We start from the raw sequence: 15,483 nt of genomic DNA, 5'->3' as shown, positions 1-15,483 counted from the left end.
TAGGCAGAAGGTAAAGTCACAGGTGTCTCTTTTTATCAGTAGTACTTGATAACCGTATGTTGGAAGTGTTCAGTGTGTACCACTGTACGGAACACTCCCCAAACTCGTTCTCCCCGTGTCTGTGCGTGCACGTCTTCCGGACACCGGTGTGTGCAGGTGGCCCACTCCGGGCAGGGGCGATCGAGCCAGGGAGGACAGCCGTTGTAGGAAACGGGGGAAGGCAGAGGCCGTGCACTCAGGACTTAGAAATTTACTGTTCTCTGTAGTCGTTCAGTGATGGGCGGTCCTAGACGGACACAGGCGGCCACCTCCGGGTGCACGGTCTGTGTCCAGGAGGAGTCCGGAGGGCGAACCCCGGCCCACGGTCCCTCCAGCGCCACGCCTTCCGGTTCCCCCGAGTGACCCTTCAGCCCGGGGGGAGGGGGCCGCACGGTCAGGATGGGGCTGATGCCAGGAGTGACGTGTTCTAGCAGCTTGAAAAGCCAAAGCTAAAAGTGAATGGTTTCCTATGGTGAAATTGAGGAGAGGCCCCTGTTTGGAGAGGCTCAGCCGTGTGCCTGCTGCCTGTGGACGGAACAGCTTTCCTTGTCACGGGGCAGGCCTTGGTGGCATCCATTCCAGAGAGGGACTTAAGAGTCCTCAGCTTCATGTGAGGCTGTGCTGAGGACACCACTGTGATTTCTTGTGGGGGCGGAGGGGCCGAGAGGGACACCAGTGTCCCAGAACTTAGGGGTGCCACTTGGTTGCAGGAAGGCGAGTATTTTGACAGCCCCTGGGACCAGAAAGGCCATCTGTTGGAGCCTTCAGAGGCAGCCCGTTCCCACCGGGAGCTAGGCCAGGGTGCACGCCGCAGCTGCCTTGTGGGACCCGAGCGGAGCTGGCAACTGCATTTCTGATAGAGATTAGGGCTGAAGTGGGAAGAGCAGAGGGGACGGGGCCGCGATCAGATGTGGCAGAGGTGCCCGGGAGGCCGGCTGTCTCTGTTCTTCCCTAGCGGGGTAGTGACTTAGGTCTGACTCCGCCCTCCTGTACAGAGTGCTGTCAGGGAGCTGTTCCTGGGAAGCAATGGTGGCGGGCGGCTGTCTGGGCTCGTGGTGTGTCACCCGTACCGGGAGGCGCTCGCGGTCCCTGTGCCCGCGTGGGTCATGCTGTTCGTGTTCGTTTGTTCCCAGTTGAAGGAGAAGAGCCAGTCGTGCGGCGGGAACACGGGGCCCATAGAGGAACTGCGTGGGGCCATCTACCTGGCGGAAGAGGCCTGCCCCGGGATCTCGGACACCATGGTGGCCCAGCTCGTCCAGCGGCTGCAGAGGTAACTGCGTCCAGGCAGGAGGGCCCTGCTGAGTCTGCCTGTGATGCGCTCAGCCCTCCCAGGGGACTGCTTGTCAGTCCTCTGTCCGGGTGGCACTTGGTCCCCAGTTGGTTGCTGTTAGCTTCCTGGCCACACAGTTGAAGCAGAATCAAATTCCAGAAAGTTCTGAGTTCTAGAAATCAGTCCTGTGAAAGAATAATAGGAATCTGGAAACCACTGGGAAGGACCACAGACATTGTGAGGTGGTAGCTGTTACCTGTAAATGCCCAGTGCCTTTAAAAGGCACCCCCTTGCCCGGCCATCTGTTACTAGTGAGGCAGCCTGACCTCCGCCGCCGGAGAGGCGTGCTCCTTAACCACGTGTTTGGTTTTCTGCGTTCAGAGTCAGGGCCACAGTGCCACGAGTTAGGGCTCCGTGAGTTAGGACGTGGGCGTGTTCGCTTCCTCGGGTGCCTAGGCCACCTCTCCCCTCCCCCTCGTGCCTGGGAGCCCTGCCGAGTGGGTGGTGTGCCCTGCCCTGCCTGTGGCTCGGGGGTGGGGGTGAGGGGGATGGCCTGGGCTTCCCCACCCGCTCTCAGACTTCTGTTAGGGTCCTCCTTGCGGAGGTCACTCCGACCTCCCCCCATGGAGGGGCAGTCATTTGGGGTTGTTGGAGAGAGTGGAGGTGTGCTGTGACCCAGACTCTGCTCTGCACCCCCAAACCTTCACCACCCTCAAAAAGCCAACCATGTCATTGCTTTGAAATTCACCTTCCTTGGGGCCCCTGGGTGCCTCAGTCGCTTAAGTATCTGACTTCGGCTCAGGTCATGATCTCACAGCTTGTGGGTTTGAGCCCCGTGTTAGGCTTTGTGCTGTCTGTACAGGCCCGATTCGGATCATCTGTCTCCCTCTCCCTCCCTCCCTCTCTCTTCCCTCTTTCTCTGCCTCCCTTCCGAGTAATTTCTTTACCTCCCTCCCTCCCTCCGTCTCTCTGTCTCTCAAAAATAGACATTTAAAAAAATTTTTAAAAAAACAACACACAACAAAAAAACACCACCTTCCAGGTGAATTGTGAATTGTCCAGACTCCTGAGCCCCTTCCAGGGCGTGGCCGGGCCTTGGTGAGAGTGAGGAACATTTCAGCTCTTTCCAGAGAGGCTGCCTTGACAACACGTGAAGACGTTGGGGGCCTGTTGGGTTCCTTTTGCCACTTGGAGGTAACGGTCGAAGGGGCTGCCCCCCGGCCGGTGCCGAGCCCTGGCGAAGGGGGACGTGGGGGCCCGGCCTCGTTCCTCCCTGCAGGCTTGTTCCCCGGCCGCAGGCTCTGGGGTCGAAGGTGTCCGGCCTTCCAGCACAGGCCCCAGTGCCGGTGGGCAACCAGGCCTGTTCACTTGGCCACCTTTGTCGTTTGAGGCATTGGAAGGACTCAGTGACATTTCCGGTGTGCCCCCTCCCTGCTGGTGACGGGAACAAAGTACAGGCCTCAGGGAGGAGAGAGCTGCAGTGCGCATGCAGTGACGGCCACACAGCTTGTGAGGGGACCCGCTGACTGTCCCATCCATGAGACAGCCTTCCTCTGCTACCCCCTGCTCCTTAATAATAGCTTAATAATGGCCCACTTTCCTCCTTTCTCACAGCAGCTCGCGCTCCATTCACTCCTCATTCTGGTCACATTTCATTCCTGTTAAAAGGAACCAGGAAACCACACAGAACTCAGCCAGGAGCTGCTGGTTCTGTGCTTGGTTTCGGTTTGTTTCTCTGCTTTCCTGGTGTCACGTTTAGGACTGTTTTCCACGTTGCCCCGAACCGTCTGAGATGCGCATACGTGACCCGATTTCCCCGAGGCGCCAGGGCACAGGTGGTGTGGCCTGTGCGTTTTTGTTNCCCCATGGGTCCGGTGCTCTGTACCCATGTCCTCCAGGAGACCGAGTGAGCCACATACGCAGCTTGCGGTTTCCTAGTAACCTCACGAGAAACCGGTAAAAGTGGAACAAGGAAAATTAGTTGTAATAATAGATTTTTTAACCCACCGCTTCCCACCCGTTTTTCCTTGACACGTGGCCAGCGCGAACTGTTACCGGTCAGGCATTTCGAGTTTGCTTTTCCCCAGGTCTCTGCGGTCCGGTGTGTTTGACACTGGACGGCACGTCTCGGCAGCCGCTGGTGCGAGTGCTGAGCGTGTAGAATTCACACGTGACTGCCGCTGTCCATGTCGTGTTTAAATTTGTGCTCGCCAGTGATGTGTTGCAAACACTGAGTCCACATTCTTTCTTCTTGTCTCCAGACCATTCAGTCTTGTTTTCCTTTCCTTTGTGATGTGCAGACACCCTCCTTCTGCAGCCAGCAGGGGACCCTGGTCCGAGGGGTCCTTAGCGGGTCCCCACAGGCTTATTAGCGGGTGCTGTCCGTTCTCTCCTCTGAGGGTCCCCGAGCTCTTCCTGTGTGTCCCCCACCCAGGTGCCCCCACGCCACAGTGGCCGCTGCCCCCACCTTGTTCCCGTTTAGCTCCATAAAGGCGGGGCCTCAGCGGACCGCCTGAGAAGAAAAATACGATGTTCGTCTAAAGCATTTCAAAGACTTCTCTGTGTTCATTTGAATTGACGTGTGCGTCCTGTTGCGTAGCGTCAACTCCTTCTGTGGCTTTGGCGTGTGTATTTCTTGGAAGAGGAGTTTGAGGATCTGTGGCTGAAGCCTGCTTTTTAAGAGGATCTTGTGTGATCCTCGGTTCTCTGGGCGCCAAGTAGCTTAACTGCCTTACGAGTGGGGCCACAGGTTGGAATGTTGGATGTTACCTCCACTAACACGTCCTCAGCCCTCTCCTGTGACTTGGGGTCAGTTTTGAGGTGGCCATAAGAGGAAACACCTCCCCCTTGTTTTTTGTATTCTAGAGCAAGATAACACTGCAGAATTATCAGAAACTGGAAGAAAGTGCCCATAACCCCACCAGCACTGTCCAGTTAGCATTATCATCAGTTTCGGTTCATTGGCTTCCATTGTTCTATACAAATCATAGATTTATCCAATTCTTTACATGTCTCCAGACTTGTGCACATATCAGTTTTTGATATTCTGTAGTGTTTGCAATAAACTGTGCACGTGAAACTATAAATGTGTACTGCCTATAAAATTTTATGTACACATTAATTTGTATTTCTCATGTTAAATATAGTTTTTTTTTAGTTAAAAAAGGCTTTTTTAATGTTTAATTTTGAGAGAGAGAGAGAGAGAGAGAATATGTGTGTGTGAGAGCAGGGGAGGGGCAGAGAGAGAGGGAGACACAGAATCCAAAGCAGGCTCCAGGCTCTGGGCTGTCAGAGTCTGACATGGGGCCCGAACCCATGAACCATGAGCGAGATAATGACTTGAGCCGAAGTTGGATGCTTAACCGACTGAGCCACCCAGGCGCCCCTGTAATTACAGTTTTTAATTTGTGTAAAAAATGGCTTGGTTGACCTAACCGTTTCTCTGCCATTGGACGTCAGAGTTGTTCCCGAAGTATTACCGTTACAAGAAAGTCTGAGAGGCATCTCTGTGCAAAATGCGTGGCTCTTTCGGATCACGTTTCTCACACAGCCTAGGGAGTTGATACCTTGAACGAGCATCAGTGTATTTGTGGCCACGGGGTTTCCTGTGCCGCCACCTAAGCCAGCCATGTGTACGTGTCCCTGGAATCTTACCATGTCTTCGGGCATTACTGATTCTGTAATTTTTAAAAATGGACTCTAAGCAAAGCCGTGCCATTTATTGTTCTGTTCGTGTCTTCTTTCCCGGAGAGACTGAACGGCTCTCACTTATGTTCCATTGTTTTCAGCCCTTCTGCGGACTGAATTTTACCTGTGGAAAGTTGTGTAGAAATCAGTTTCCTTAATTTCTAGGAATTCTCTGGATGATGAATCACCTGCTCATACCTGCTCTGCTTAATTTTTTTTATGACTTGGGGGTGGTTTGAAGTTTTGCATGGAGGTTACAGAAATGACATTCACTTCTGTTTGTCTCTCTTTTCCCCTTCAGATATTCTCTAAGTGGTGGAGGANAGCCGAAGTTGGATGCTTAACCGACTGAGCCACCCAGGCGCCCCTGTAATTACAGTTTTTAATTTGTGTAAAAAATGGCTTGGTTGACCTAACCGTTTCTCTGCCATTGGACGTCAGAGTTGTTCCCGAAGTATTACCGTTACAAGAAAGTCTGAGAGGCATCTCTGTGCAAAATGCGTGGCTCTTTCGGATCACGTTTCTCACACAGCCTAGGGAGTTGATACCTTGAACGAGCATCAGTGTATTTGTGGCCACGGGGTTTCCTGTGCCGCCACCTAAGCCAGCCATGTGTACGTGTCCCTGGAATCTTACCATGTCTTCGGGCATTACTGATTCTGTAATTTTTAAAAATGGACTCTAAGCAAAGCCGTGCCATTTATTGTTCTGTTCGTGTCTTCTTTCCCGGAGAGACTGAACGGCTCTCACTTATGTTCCATTGTTTTCAGCCCTTCTGCGGACTGAATTTTACCTGTGGAAAGTTGTGTAGAAATCAGTTTCCTTAATTTCTAGGAATTCTCTGGATGATGAATCACCTGCTCATACCTGCTCTGCTTAATTTTTTTTATGACTTGGGGGTGGTTTGAAGTTTTGCATGGAGGTTACAGAAATGACATTCACTTCTGTTTGTCTCTCTCTTTTTTCCCCTTCAGATATTCTCTAAGTGGTGGAGGCAGCTCATCCCACTGAAATTCCTTTGGCATTTGGGGTTTTGTTTTTCTTTTTTCTTCTTCGTCGTCGTCCTCGTACAAAGTCAACGAGAGCCTTTGCCGACCCGGCCATGGCAGTGTGTCACCCGGGGGCCGCCCTCCCCCGCCCGGGCCACACGCCTCGGGTCCCTGCCGGCCTCCGCCACACGAAGCCTCCGCCACGTGAAGCCTCCGGGTGGGGTGGGTCGCTCGGCTCCTTCAAGCAATCATCCGATTTTACTGTTCTTGTTTTTAATTTTAGCCAGTGTGCACATATCAAGGAAAGTGTCTTTAGAAACAAAAACAGACCCTGAAATGTCTGTGTGGGATCATGACAAGGCCACATACGAAATGAAACCTCAGGTATCTTGCTTTAAGTTGCTCACTCCCCTCGGCGGGAGCCGGAGAAGCCTCTGGTGGGTCAGTGTACAGATCTGTATATAGCGTCCTTTTTACGGAAACCCTCTGGCGAGCGTCAGGAATCACTGTGTACAAACGGGCCGAGTGCTTCTGTAGATAATGTCAGTGGAGTAAATATTTGACCGGCCGTAACCTGAGTCTTTTGCCTTGCCTTTATTACATGTAAATTTTGACTTCCGTGACCAGTGATTTGGGTTTTATTTTGTATCTGCAGGGTTTGCCATTNGGGAACTCTCCTCTTTGTCCCCCCGCACAGGCCCAGCCCCTCACGTGTGCCCGCCGGCCCGCCCGGTGCCCGGAGAGGTCGGTTTCCTTTCCTTCGATGGTACTATTTCTTAGTGTTTTAAATCGGAACATATCTTGCCTCATGAAGCTTTAATGATTTTAAGTTGCTCCCCGACGGCGTCGCGCTNGTTGAGACGGAGCTGCCAGTCGCCCACCTGCAAAGTCGCGGTGTCTCCCCGGGGACCTCGATCAGGGGCGGTTTCCGGGCCTGCTCTTCCTCAGCCACACGGGCCGTGGTGGTCTCGGCTCGCGCAGCACCTGGCCTTGCCCAGGGGGCTTCGCCTCGGCGTGTGGGGAGGGCGCGGGGCCCCTCGCCCCTGCGGAGCTGTTCCGCGTCTGTTGACGCAAGTCGTCGTCCTCCCGCCGCGCAGCAGCTCCGGAAGGGAGGGCGCAGGAGCTTGGGAGCAGGGAAGGTGCCGGCTGCGCGCTGCTGCCGACCCAGCGGCCCGGAAGCTTCTGGGAGGACAGAGGCCCCGGGCCGGCACGTGTGCGTGTGCGCTGTGGAGTGCCGGGCTCGGAGCCTACAATTAAGTGGTGCTTTCAGAGCTCGAAGTGGCGTGAGGACGTCCTGTGAGGGCCACGTGACTGGGGGCAACCGCTGGGTGCACGGCTGACCCCTACCCCGTGTGTTCTCCGCCTCAGGAAGATTCACCTGGGTGCTCGAACTTGAGACGGTGCCATTCCGCGTCTCGGCGGAGCCTTGTGCCCGCGCGAACGCTGTGTTTCCCTGCGTGAGGCACAGGCCACAGATCCGTTTTGTCCACGCGGGAGGCCCGCTCAAGGAAGCGAGGCAGTGTTCCCCCAGAGTGTCAGGCAGCCGGTGTAGACAGCAGCTTTCTGATTTGGAGGCCACTCTGCAGGTGGGCGGCGTGCAGGCGAAGCCAGCCTCGGATGCGAGAGGCGGTCGTGCCGACGGGAAGCGGGATTAGGGGCCGCACGTGTTCCGGCCGCTGGACTGTAACGCCCGCCGCCCCCGCTTAAGCCCATTAGTCTTGTAGAGCTGGAGTGAGGGTCTTCTGGCGGGTGAGCTTCCTGCGGGAGGGGTGAGGGGGCCGGGGAGGGCCTGAGACGTGGGTCTCTTGCCCGCAGCCTGGCTTGCTGCTTCCCGGGACACACCCCTGAGGTCTGTGCCTCTAGGGGCACGTGTGACGCGTGCCCTCTCGAGCCTCCAGGCCGGGGCTGGTGGAGCCGCCTAAGTCCTCGTAGGCCGAGGGACCGGAGCTGCAGCGGCCCCCGCTCGGACACCCTCAGCGCTGCCGCCCGTTGGCCCCGCGAGCCCAGCGCCCGGGATGGATTTGCTAGCTGTTGCAGGCCTTTGAGGCCAAGGCCCTGTGGCCACAGCTTGTCCGCTTACAGACTGTAGACGGCGCGCCTAGAGCGGGAGAGGCCTGCGGGGAGCCCGGCTACCGCCTTCTGGAAACGGGGAGGCAGGGGGCTGTGTCGGCCGGGTTTTCTGCATTCCCCGCTGGCCGTGCGAAGCAAGGTGGCCCTGTCCCGATGTAACCGCGTGCCACCCACCTGCATCCAAGTTTTGTCGTCCAGTTAGTCTCGTCAAGTGTCCAGTTCTGTTGGTCGTGTGGCATTTGTACCTTCCTTTTGGGCAAAACGTGGCCCATTTATAAACATTTTTAGATTTCCTTAAAAAACGTGGCTTCTTTATTTCTGCTATAAAATATGGCAATAAACGGGGCGAGGGCTGCGAGGCGTGTTAAGCACAGGTACTGTCTCCTGCAGGGGTCAATAAAGTTCACAGAANGTTAAAGTTCTAACCTCAGGGAGCTGGTATTTGGAGGTGGGGCCTTTGGGAGGGAATTGGGTCACGAAGGTGGAGCCCCCATGATGGGATTGGGGACTTGGTGCAAGAGAGGACCCCCCCCCAGCCCCACCGACCGTCCTCCCTGGCGCAGTGAGGACATGGCGAGAAGACAGCTGGCCGTGAACCAGGCAGCCTCTCTCCAGGCCCCGGGTTGGCCGGCACCCTGATCTTCACTTTCCCGCCTCCAGAAGTGTGAGGTACGTTTGTTTGGTGTGTATTTTTTTTATTTTGAAAGACAAGTGGGGGAGGGGCAGACAGGATCTGAAGCTGACGGCAGCCAGCCTATGGGGCTCGAACTCGTGAAGCGCCAGATTGTGACTTGAGCTGACGGCCGACCTCAGCCGGCCGAGCCACCGGGCACCCCTGCGGCCCTGTGTGAGCCGTCGTGTATTTTTGTCACAGGATGGACTGATCTGCAGGTCGTCTCCGAACCCCCGTGTTCCTGGCAGCTCGGGGCATGCCTCACTTGCCCACGAAATTTGGACCTCACGTTGTCTCTGACGTCACAGGGGAACACCGGTGCGGTACCAGCAGTATCCCGGGAGTGGTTTGGAATCCTCACTTGGTGACCCTGAACTAGACCCCCTCGTCCTCACACTTTGGAGCAGTGACTGGCGATTCCTCCAGAGAGAATTTTCCTAATCCTGCCTCTGCCGCCAGCCGCTTGGTGATGGGCTCACCTTCCCAGGGAGTTGGTGCTACCCCCGGGGCTGTGGGAGTCGCAGGGCAACGGCTGGTCCCCAGGGGCCCCTTTTCACGCAAGAAGTGGAAGGCAGGCCCTTCTCGTCTGCTTTGCTTTCATCCCTCGGGTTTTAGTCCTTCTAGAGCCACCGACCGGCTCCTAGCAAGGTTCTGTTTCTCCGCTGTCACACACCGTGTGTCCCGCACGTGCTGTACGTCTGACGGGCGGCCGAACCCACGCCCACCCCTGGACGGGGCCCTCCCCGCGGCCGGTCCGCGAGAGGCGAAAAGGCAGACCAGACGAGGTTGGTTATGTTTTGCCGTAAAACTGGAGTACGCTGGGTTGTGGCGTGAGGTATTTTTATTCCCTTTTGTTAGTACTTAAAACCACGTGGTACATGTCGTAAGGCAAGTGACGAACACGTCTCAGGCTCCTGGCCCGTTCGCACGCTGCCGCCTCCACACACCCCCGTCACGGCTCCCCCGCGGCGGGCCGGCCTGTTCCCTGCGCCAGGGGCTCTCCCAGCTGTGCCGCAGGCGCTGGGAGGCGCTGGGTCGGTCGCCCCTCTGGACCGTGTCAGAAAGGGTTTAAGAATACTAGGGACTCGCAGCCCCCCGCCCTCCACGGAGCATAGGCAGACGGACTTCGACCAGCNGCTGGGGGGGGGGGGGGTTGGGGAATGAGTATAAAAAGGAGTAAAGAATGTTTTTCGAAGACAGGCACGATATATACTACTATTGAATGTGCAATTCCAAACCACAGTTGCAGGATACAGGTATGACAGGGGCACACCCACCCTCTGGGACGTCACATGTCACAAACGGCCCCGATCACGGACATACAGGTTCTCATGCTTGTGCAACGGCGAACACCACAGCGAGTGTGCGGACAGCGCGCTGGGCCTCTGCCTCTCTGAACAGAATGCCACCCGCTGCAGAGAGCGACCCCCTCGACAATTCGGTCAGCTTGTGCCAGGAACAGCGTTCCCTGGGAGAAGACCCCAGGGTGGAACGTACTTCGTGTGCTGCCAACTGCTTAGCAATCAATCAATCAATCAAAGAAGTAAATCCTACTAACTCGCTACTATTATAAAAGTAGAAAGACTGAAAAAATGAAATCGGAAAATGATCTCATTTGCTTAAGACGGTGCCACAGGTATCACAAATGTTGGAAAATCCGTTTTGTTAAAATGCACCAGCCCCTAAGTCAAAAGTTTTTTTTAAGACAAAGATGGGCACGTGCCCTGTCTCGTTTGGTTGAACAGATGTGGTTGTACTGCTCTGAAGGTGCAGTTTGTGGAAGAAAAACTGTCATTTGGCACTACACTGATGACCACGTTTTAATACTGGCACGAGCTAGAAAGAGCCCTGCCCCCGGAGGATGACACAGAGCCGCCGGCGTCCGCGGTGGCAGCCCGTTGCGCTCCGACGATACACGCACAGCTCGGAAAGACAAGGTTAGAACGGTTTTGCGGAGAGAGAGGGAGTTGCTGTAAAACCAGGGTGCTGGGTCCCCGCCAGGTGTTAGTTTTACGAGGTGTCATTAATACAGAGGAAAAGGAAGTGTCTCCCAGGAAAGCAGCCACCGCTCACGCCACCGGCGTCAGTACACGTGGGATTCTTTGTGACTCAGGACATGGGCGCGGGAAGCCGAACTGGTGGCGCTGCGGATCACCTCCATCCACCTAAGACCGGAAAACGAGAAGACAGGCAAGGGGCACTTAGTCTCGTAAGAGTGTCCCAGCGTCCGCTGTCACGCGACACGCTGGCAGCGGGTGTGTAATGTGCTGCGTTAGCGGCAGAGCTGATCCTCAAGTAACCGAGCGCCAGGCTGAGGGTTCCTTTGGGTGTTCCTGGGGACCAGTTCGAGAACCACTGACTGGGGCACTCATTTTGTAGAGAACCAGGTGTCCAGGATGGGTGACGCGGGGGGAGCTTCCTGCTCCACCTCCCAGTCTGTCTTGGACGGCGATGTGCAGCCCACTGTCTACCTTTGGGTATTGGCGGCTCCCAACAACCCGGGCAGACCATGTCTGGGGGCATTTTTGGTTGTCACAGCAGAAGGTGTGGAAGAGGCCAGGGATGCCTCTGAGGCACAGGACAGGACCCCCCCCACCCCCTCCCCCCGTCCGCCAGAGAACGGGCCCCAAGGTTGGCAGTGCTGATGAGGGGAGGCCCAGCTTCCTGCCTGCAAGGCACTGAGGGCAGAGCTATAGAAACTCGAATCGCTGGTCTTTGGAGGATCAGTCCCCCAGGCTCGGTTCTGGGTCCAGGGTGAGATTTGAGAAGGGTTCTCCCCTGGGCTCACTCTTCAAGCAGTGGACCTTACTGGGAGGCTTTGACTTTGGGTTTCAACCCCTGTGCTGTTGCCACTGAACTAACGCTCGTGGTGGCCGTGGGTACGAAGGACCACGCATGTCCTATCGGCATGGGTGACCCACTGGGTCTGCTCTATGGCCTGATGACCCCACCCCTGCCCAAGCTGCAGGGTGCCATTCCCGGGGGCCCAGAATGCCGACTTGAAATTTTGGGAATAGTCTGAAATCGGTCAGACGTGGTAGCCTGGCTCTTCCCATTCTACTTTGAAGATTAGGGCCCCTGGGCCTCCTCCCACCCGGTATTCGTCTCACTACTAAGGGAGCCCTGAGGCAAATTACGTGTCGTCTTTCCTCAAGTGGCCTTCCGGCCCGGCATGGTCAGGCATAGACTAAACCAACAGGCTTGCTAGGGATTTAAAAGTGCACTGTGGGCGGCATGGACCCAGGACAGGCTAAGGGCTGATGTAGGGCAAAGGAGACCGCCTACCCCGCCCTCAACAAAGGTCAAGGACAGTTTGGAAGGGAGTAAGATGCCCAGGCCTGCGGCAGGCGCCGAGCAGCTGCTACTGTAATTGGCCCACTGAGAAGCCCCGTGCAGGAGGCCGCCCCCTGCGGAGGAGCGTTACCTTTCGAAAGTGTATTCGCTTTCGGCCCTGAAGTAGTACACGTGAGACTTGAAATGCAGCTTGAACACGTAGTCTTTGTGGATGTCCTCGGCCTCTGAGGGGATGGTGAGGGAATAGCCGAGCAGGGGCAGGCTGGCCAGCGGGTGATGGTCCTGGACAGTCAACAGAGGGCGGTGTTGGGGGNGGCCTCGCCGGGCTGCAGCACCTCCAGGACGCGGCCCCCCTGCTCACGCCGCGCCCCCCCGTGCCTGGGCGGGTGGCTCAGGTGCCCAGGCGTGGGTCGTTTCCGAGGAAGGCCGCCCCCCCCCCCAGCCCGCCCCGGCCGGGGCACAGCCGTCACTGGTGCGTACCTGGTGGGACTTGTAGAAGAACAGGCAGAAGTTGGTGAACACCACCCACAGCTTCTGCCACCCGTTGCTGTTCTTGAATTTCCTCAGCAGGTTCCCGGACAGCTGATTCTGAAAGGCAGGGACGCCCATGAGGAGCTCGAGCTGGGGGGCGAGGGGGCGCCTGCACCGGAGGCAGCCTGGGCCCGCGTGTGGCCGCTCCAGCCCGATGTAGCTCTTGGCCCCCGCTCCCCGCTAGAGGTCAGGAGCACGGCTGGCTCCTCCACTGAAAGTCCATCCCCCCAGGCGACGTGCTGGCGGGCCCCGCGCGCCATCTAGTGGCCTTGGCAGGAACGCCCGCCTGCAGCGGAATGTGCCCCGGCCCTGTGACGCCCCGGAGCTGACGGAAGAGGAACCGTGGGTTGAGGGGGGNGAGTTCCCCCCCCCCCGGCTGCAGCAGGAGACAGAGCACAGCTCCACGGCCTGACTCCAGAGCCCCACGGGCCGTGCCAAGACCCAGAAGGCCCGCCGCTCATTACCAGGGACACTAAAAGAAGCAGGAAAGGATGGCGGGGACAGTCCCACAGCTTTGTGTCAAGGGGGCAAATTACTACATTAAAAAAATTTTACAAATATACCTGAGTTTGGGGTATTCTGTCCCTTTGCGACTTTTCCTACAAAGCATCATTAAAGGACCTCTAAAAACAAGGGCCCGTGCCAGCAAGACAGAGAAGTTTAAATGTCTCTCCTCGAGTGGCTCACAGTCTGATGGGGAGACCGTGACGTGGTGGAAAGAGGGGGACACTGCAAGTAGGGTTGCCCCCCACCGCCTGTATCACCCTGTCCGGCTGCCACTCGGCCACGGGCAGAATGACATGAAAACAGGGTACTCGGAGCTGCAAGCAAAACTGGGGAGCATCACACACGATCACAAGTCACCCTGAGGGCAAGGAGGGAGCACCCTCTCCTGCTGACTCCGCTTCCTCCGGCTACGCGGGTCCGCGCTGCCCCATCCGGGCCGCTTCACGGGGAGGCGCTAAGCCCCTGCGGCCACCTTTCTGGAGCGAGCCGTGTTCAAACGCCCCGCTGCCCTCGCGGCCCCGTGGTCACGAACTGCACCCCAACTCCTCTCCCCTGGGCTTCCCTCGGGTACAGTTCTGTCCCCTTCTCAGGTCACAGGGCCCCGAGACGCTGCCACCTCTTCTGTCACTGCTCTCTAGAGGCTGAACCCACCGGGGCGGACGACTCAGGCCTGCCTCCTACCTGGGCCAGTCCCCTCTGCTGCCTTTACCCAGAGCCAGCTGACGCCCCGTTTCCTTGCGCTCGTTCGCGGCGGCCCCCCTCCTGAACTCCCCGACTCCTCAGTGGAGGGAAGGCCTCTGCGCTCTGCCCTCTTCCTGGCTCACACCACTGCTCAGTCTTTATTCTGGACAGGACTGTGTCTCCCACAAAGTTAGGTTCAAGTCCAAAGTCCTGGTACCTGTGGGCGTGACCTGATTTGGAAATAGGGTGTTTGTGGATGTCAAGGTGAAGATGCAGTAACGGGTGCCTCAGTAACACACCAGGGAGACCTCTACNNNNGGGGTGATGTGGCCATAAACCAAGAAACACCAAGGAGTTCTGGCCATGGCCGGGGTGTGGAAGGGAGCCCCCCTCAGCTCCGCGGTGGTAACATATTCCCGCAGCCCGGGAAACTCACAGAGACCCCCCCTCAGTGCCGGCCCTTCCATCCGGGTCCTCCTGCCCACCCCTCCCCAGGCCTCCAGCACCTGCCAGCTCCGCTCTAGGACAGAGAACGCTCCACCGGCCTTCCCCGCACCAGATCCCCGCGTCTACCTTGGGCCCCGCCCCCTAGCTCCTGACCTGCCCCTGACCTTGCGGGTCCCCCCGATTCCACTATGGGGCACGAGTCCTGCAGGAGGCGGAGCGGGAAGAGGATCGGGTGCGGGGCCCAGCAGCCGTCGGGAGGGGAAGGAGCTGCCTGCCCCCGGCCCCCATCACCCAGTGGGGCCCCAGGACCTGGGAGNAGGCCCGCCAGTCCTATGAGGAGTCGCACCTGCGTCACCGCCCCTGAAACCCACACGCGTGGGTCGTGGGCGCCGCCACACCTCCTCAGAGGGTGTGCAGTTCAGGCTCACCCGGCAAAGGGGCAAAATCACACGTGTAGTTGCCATTTAAAAACGTCCAACCCGGGCGCCTCGGTGGCTCAGTCGGTTAAACGTTCGACCTCGGCTCAGGTCACGATCTCACGGTTCGTGGGTTCGAGCCCCGCGTCGGGCTCTGTGCTGACAGCTCAGAGCGTGGAGCTGCTTCAGATTCTGTGTCTCCCTGTCTCTCTCTCTGACTCCCCTCTGCTCACGCTGTCTCTCTCTCTCTCAGAAATAAATAAAACATAAAAAAACAAAACAAAAAAACGTCCAACCCCATTCTTAGATCAAGCGCTGCCACCACCCAAGGGTGGGCGGGGCTGGCCTGAGGGCGGGTTTGCTTCAAACACCAGAACAAAGCGCCGTTTGGCCCACGGCCTCCTGGGACATTTGCTCGGGCCAGGCCCGTTTAGGAATTCAGAACCTTCCAGGTGTAACAGGATAATCCCGCGCCTCCGCTACACGGTGCCCCCAGAAGCGGGTTTGGGGGCGGCAGCCCGGCCTCGAGGGTGACCGTGTGGCCTTGACCCAGCGTTTCTTCCACAAACCGCGCCCAACATGGCCCCGGCTGGCGCCGTGCTTTCCGACCCCACTGCCTCCCTGCGCGCCTGCCTGGGGGGATGGGGGGCCCCCAACACCTGCACCCCGCCGCCCGCACGGGGGCCTCTGTCCACGCGCCGCGAGAGGAGGGCCGGCGGAGAAGGGGCGCCGCCCGGGGGCCGTACCTCCACAGCGACGCTGAAGTCCACCATGGACACGCTGGTGTTGCGGTGCCAGCACACGTGCACCATGGTGTTGCCGCGGTGCGGGGCCTGGCGCTCCAGCGACGTGCGCGACGCGCTCAGGTCGTCCTCCGAC

General features: G+C 57.7%; 2 protein-coding genes across 2 annotated transcripts in view; one reads left to right on the top strand and one right to left on the bottom strand.

Annotated features, from left to right (window-relative positions):
• Positions 1 to 6,558, top strand: part of STK24 (serine/threonine kinase 24) — a 66,278-nt gene extending 59,720 nt beyond the window's left edge. Inside the window, exons 10-11 of the mRNA XM_077753873.1 lie at positions 1,173 to 1,309; positions 5,971 to 6,558. Of these exons, the coding sequence (XP_077609999.1) occupies positions 1,173 to 1,309; positions 5,971 to 6,007 (174 nt within the window). The 3' untranslated portion in view covers positions 6,008 to 6,558. The remainder of the gene's footprint in view (positions 1 to 1,172; positions 1,310 to 5,970) is intronic.
• A 3,977-nt stretch (positions 6,559 to 10,535) lies between these two features.
• FARP1 (FERM, ARH/RhoGEF and pleckstrin domain protein 1) overlaps positions 10,536 to 15,483 on the bottom strand; it is a 220,885-nt gene continuing 215,937 nt past the window's right edge. Inside the window, exons 22-25 of the mRNA XM_077753961.1 lie at positions 15,351 to 15,476; positions 12,503 to 12,610; positions 12,153 to 12,304; positions 10,536 to 10,893 (exon numbers count right to left, since the gene is read on the bottom strand). Coding sequence (XP_077610087.1) covers positions 10,812 to 10,893; positions 12,153 to 12,304; positions 12,503 to 12,610; positions 15,351 to 15,476 — 468 coding nt within the window. The 3' untranslated portion in view covers positions 10,536 to 10,811. The remainder of the gene's footprint in view (positions 10,894 to 12,152; positions 12,305 to 12,502; positions 12,611 to 15,350; positions 15,477 to 15,483) is intronic.

The sequence above is a fragment of the Crocuta crocuta genome, unplaced genomic scaffold, assembly GCF_008692635.1.
Source record: "Crocuta crocuta isolate KB4526 unplaced genomic scaffold, BGI_CrCroc_1.0 scaffold31, whole genome shotgun sequence".
Lineage (NCBI taxonomy): Eukaryota > Metazoa > Chordata > Mammalia > Carnivora > Hyaenidae > Crocuta > Crocuta crocuta.
Note: the sequence above shows the minus strand (reverse complement) of the source record. Positions and strands in the feature narration are given on the sequence as shown.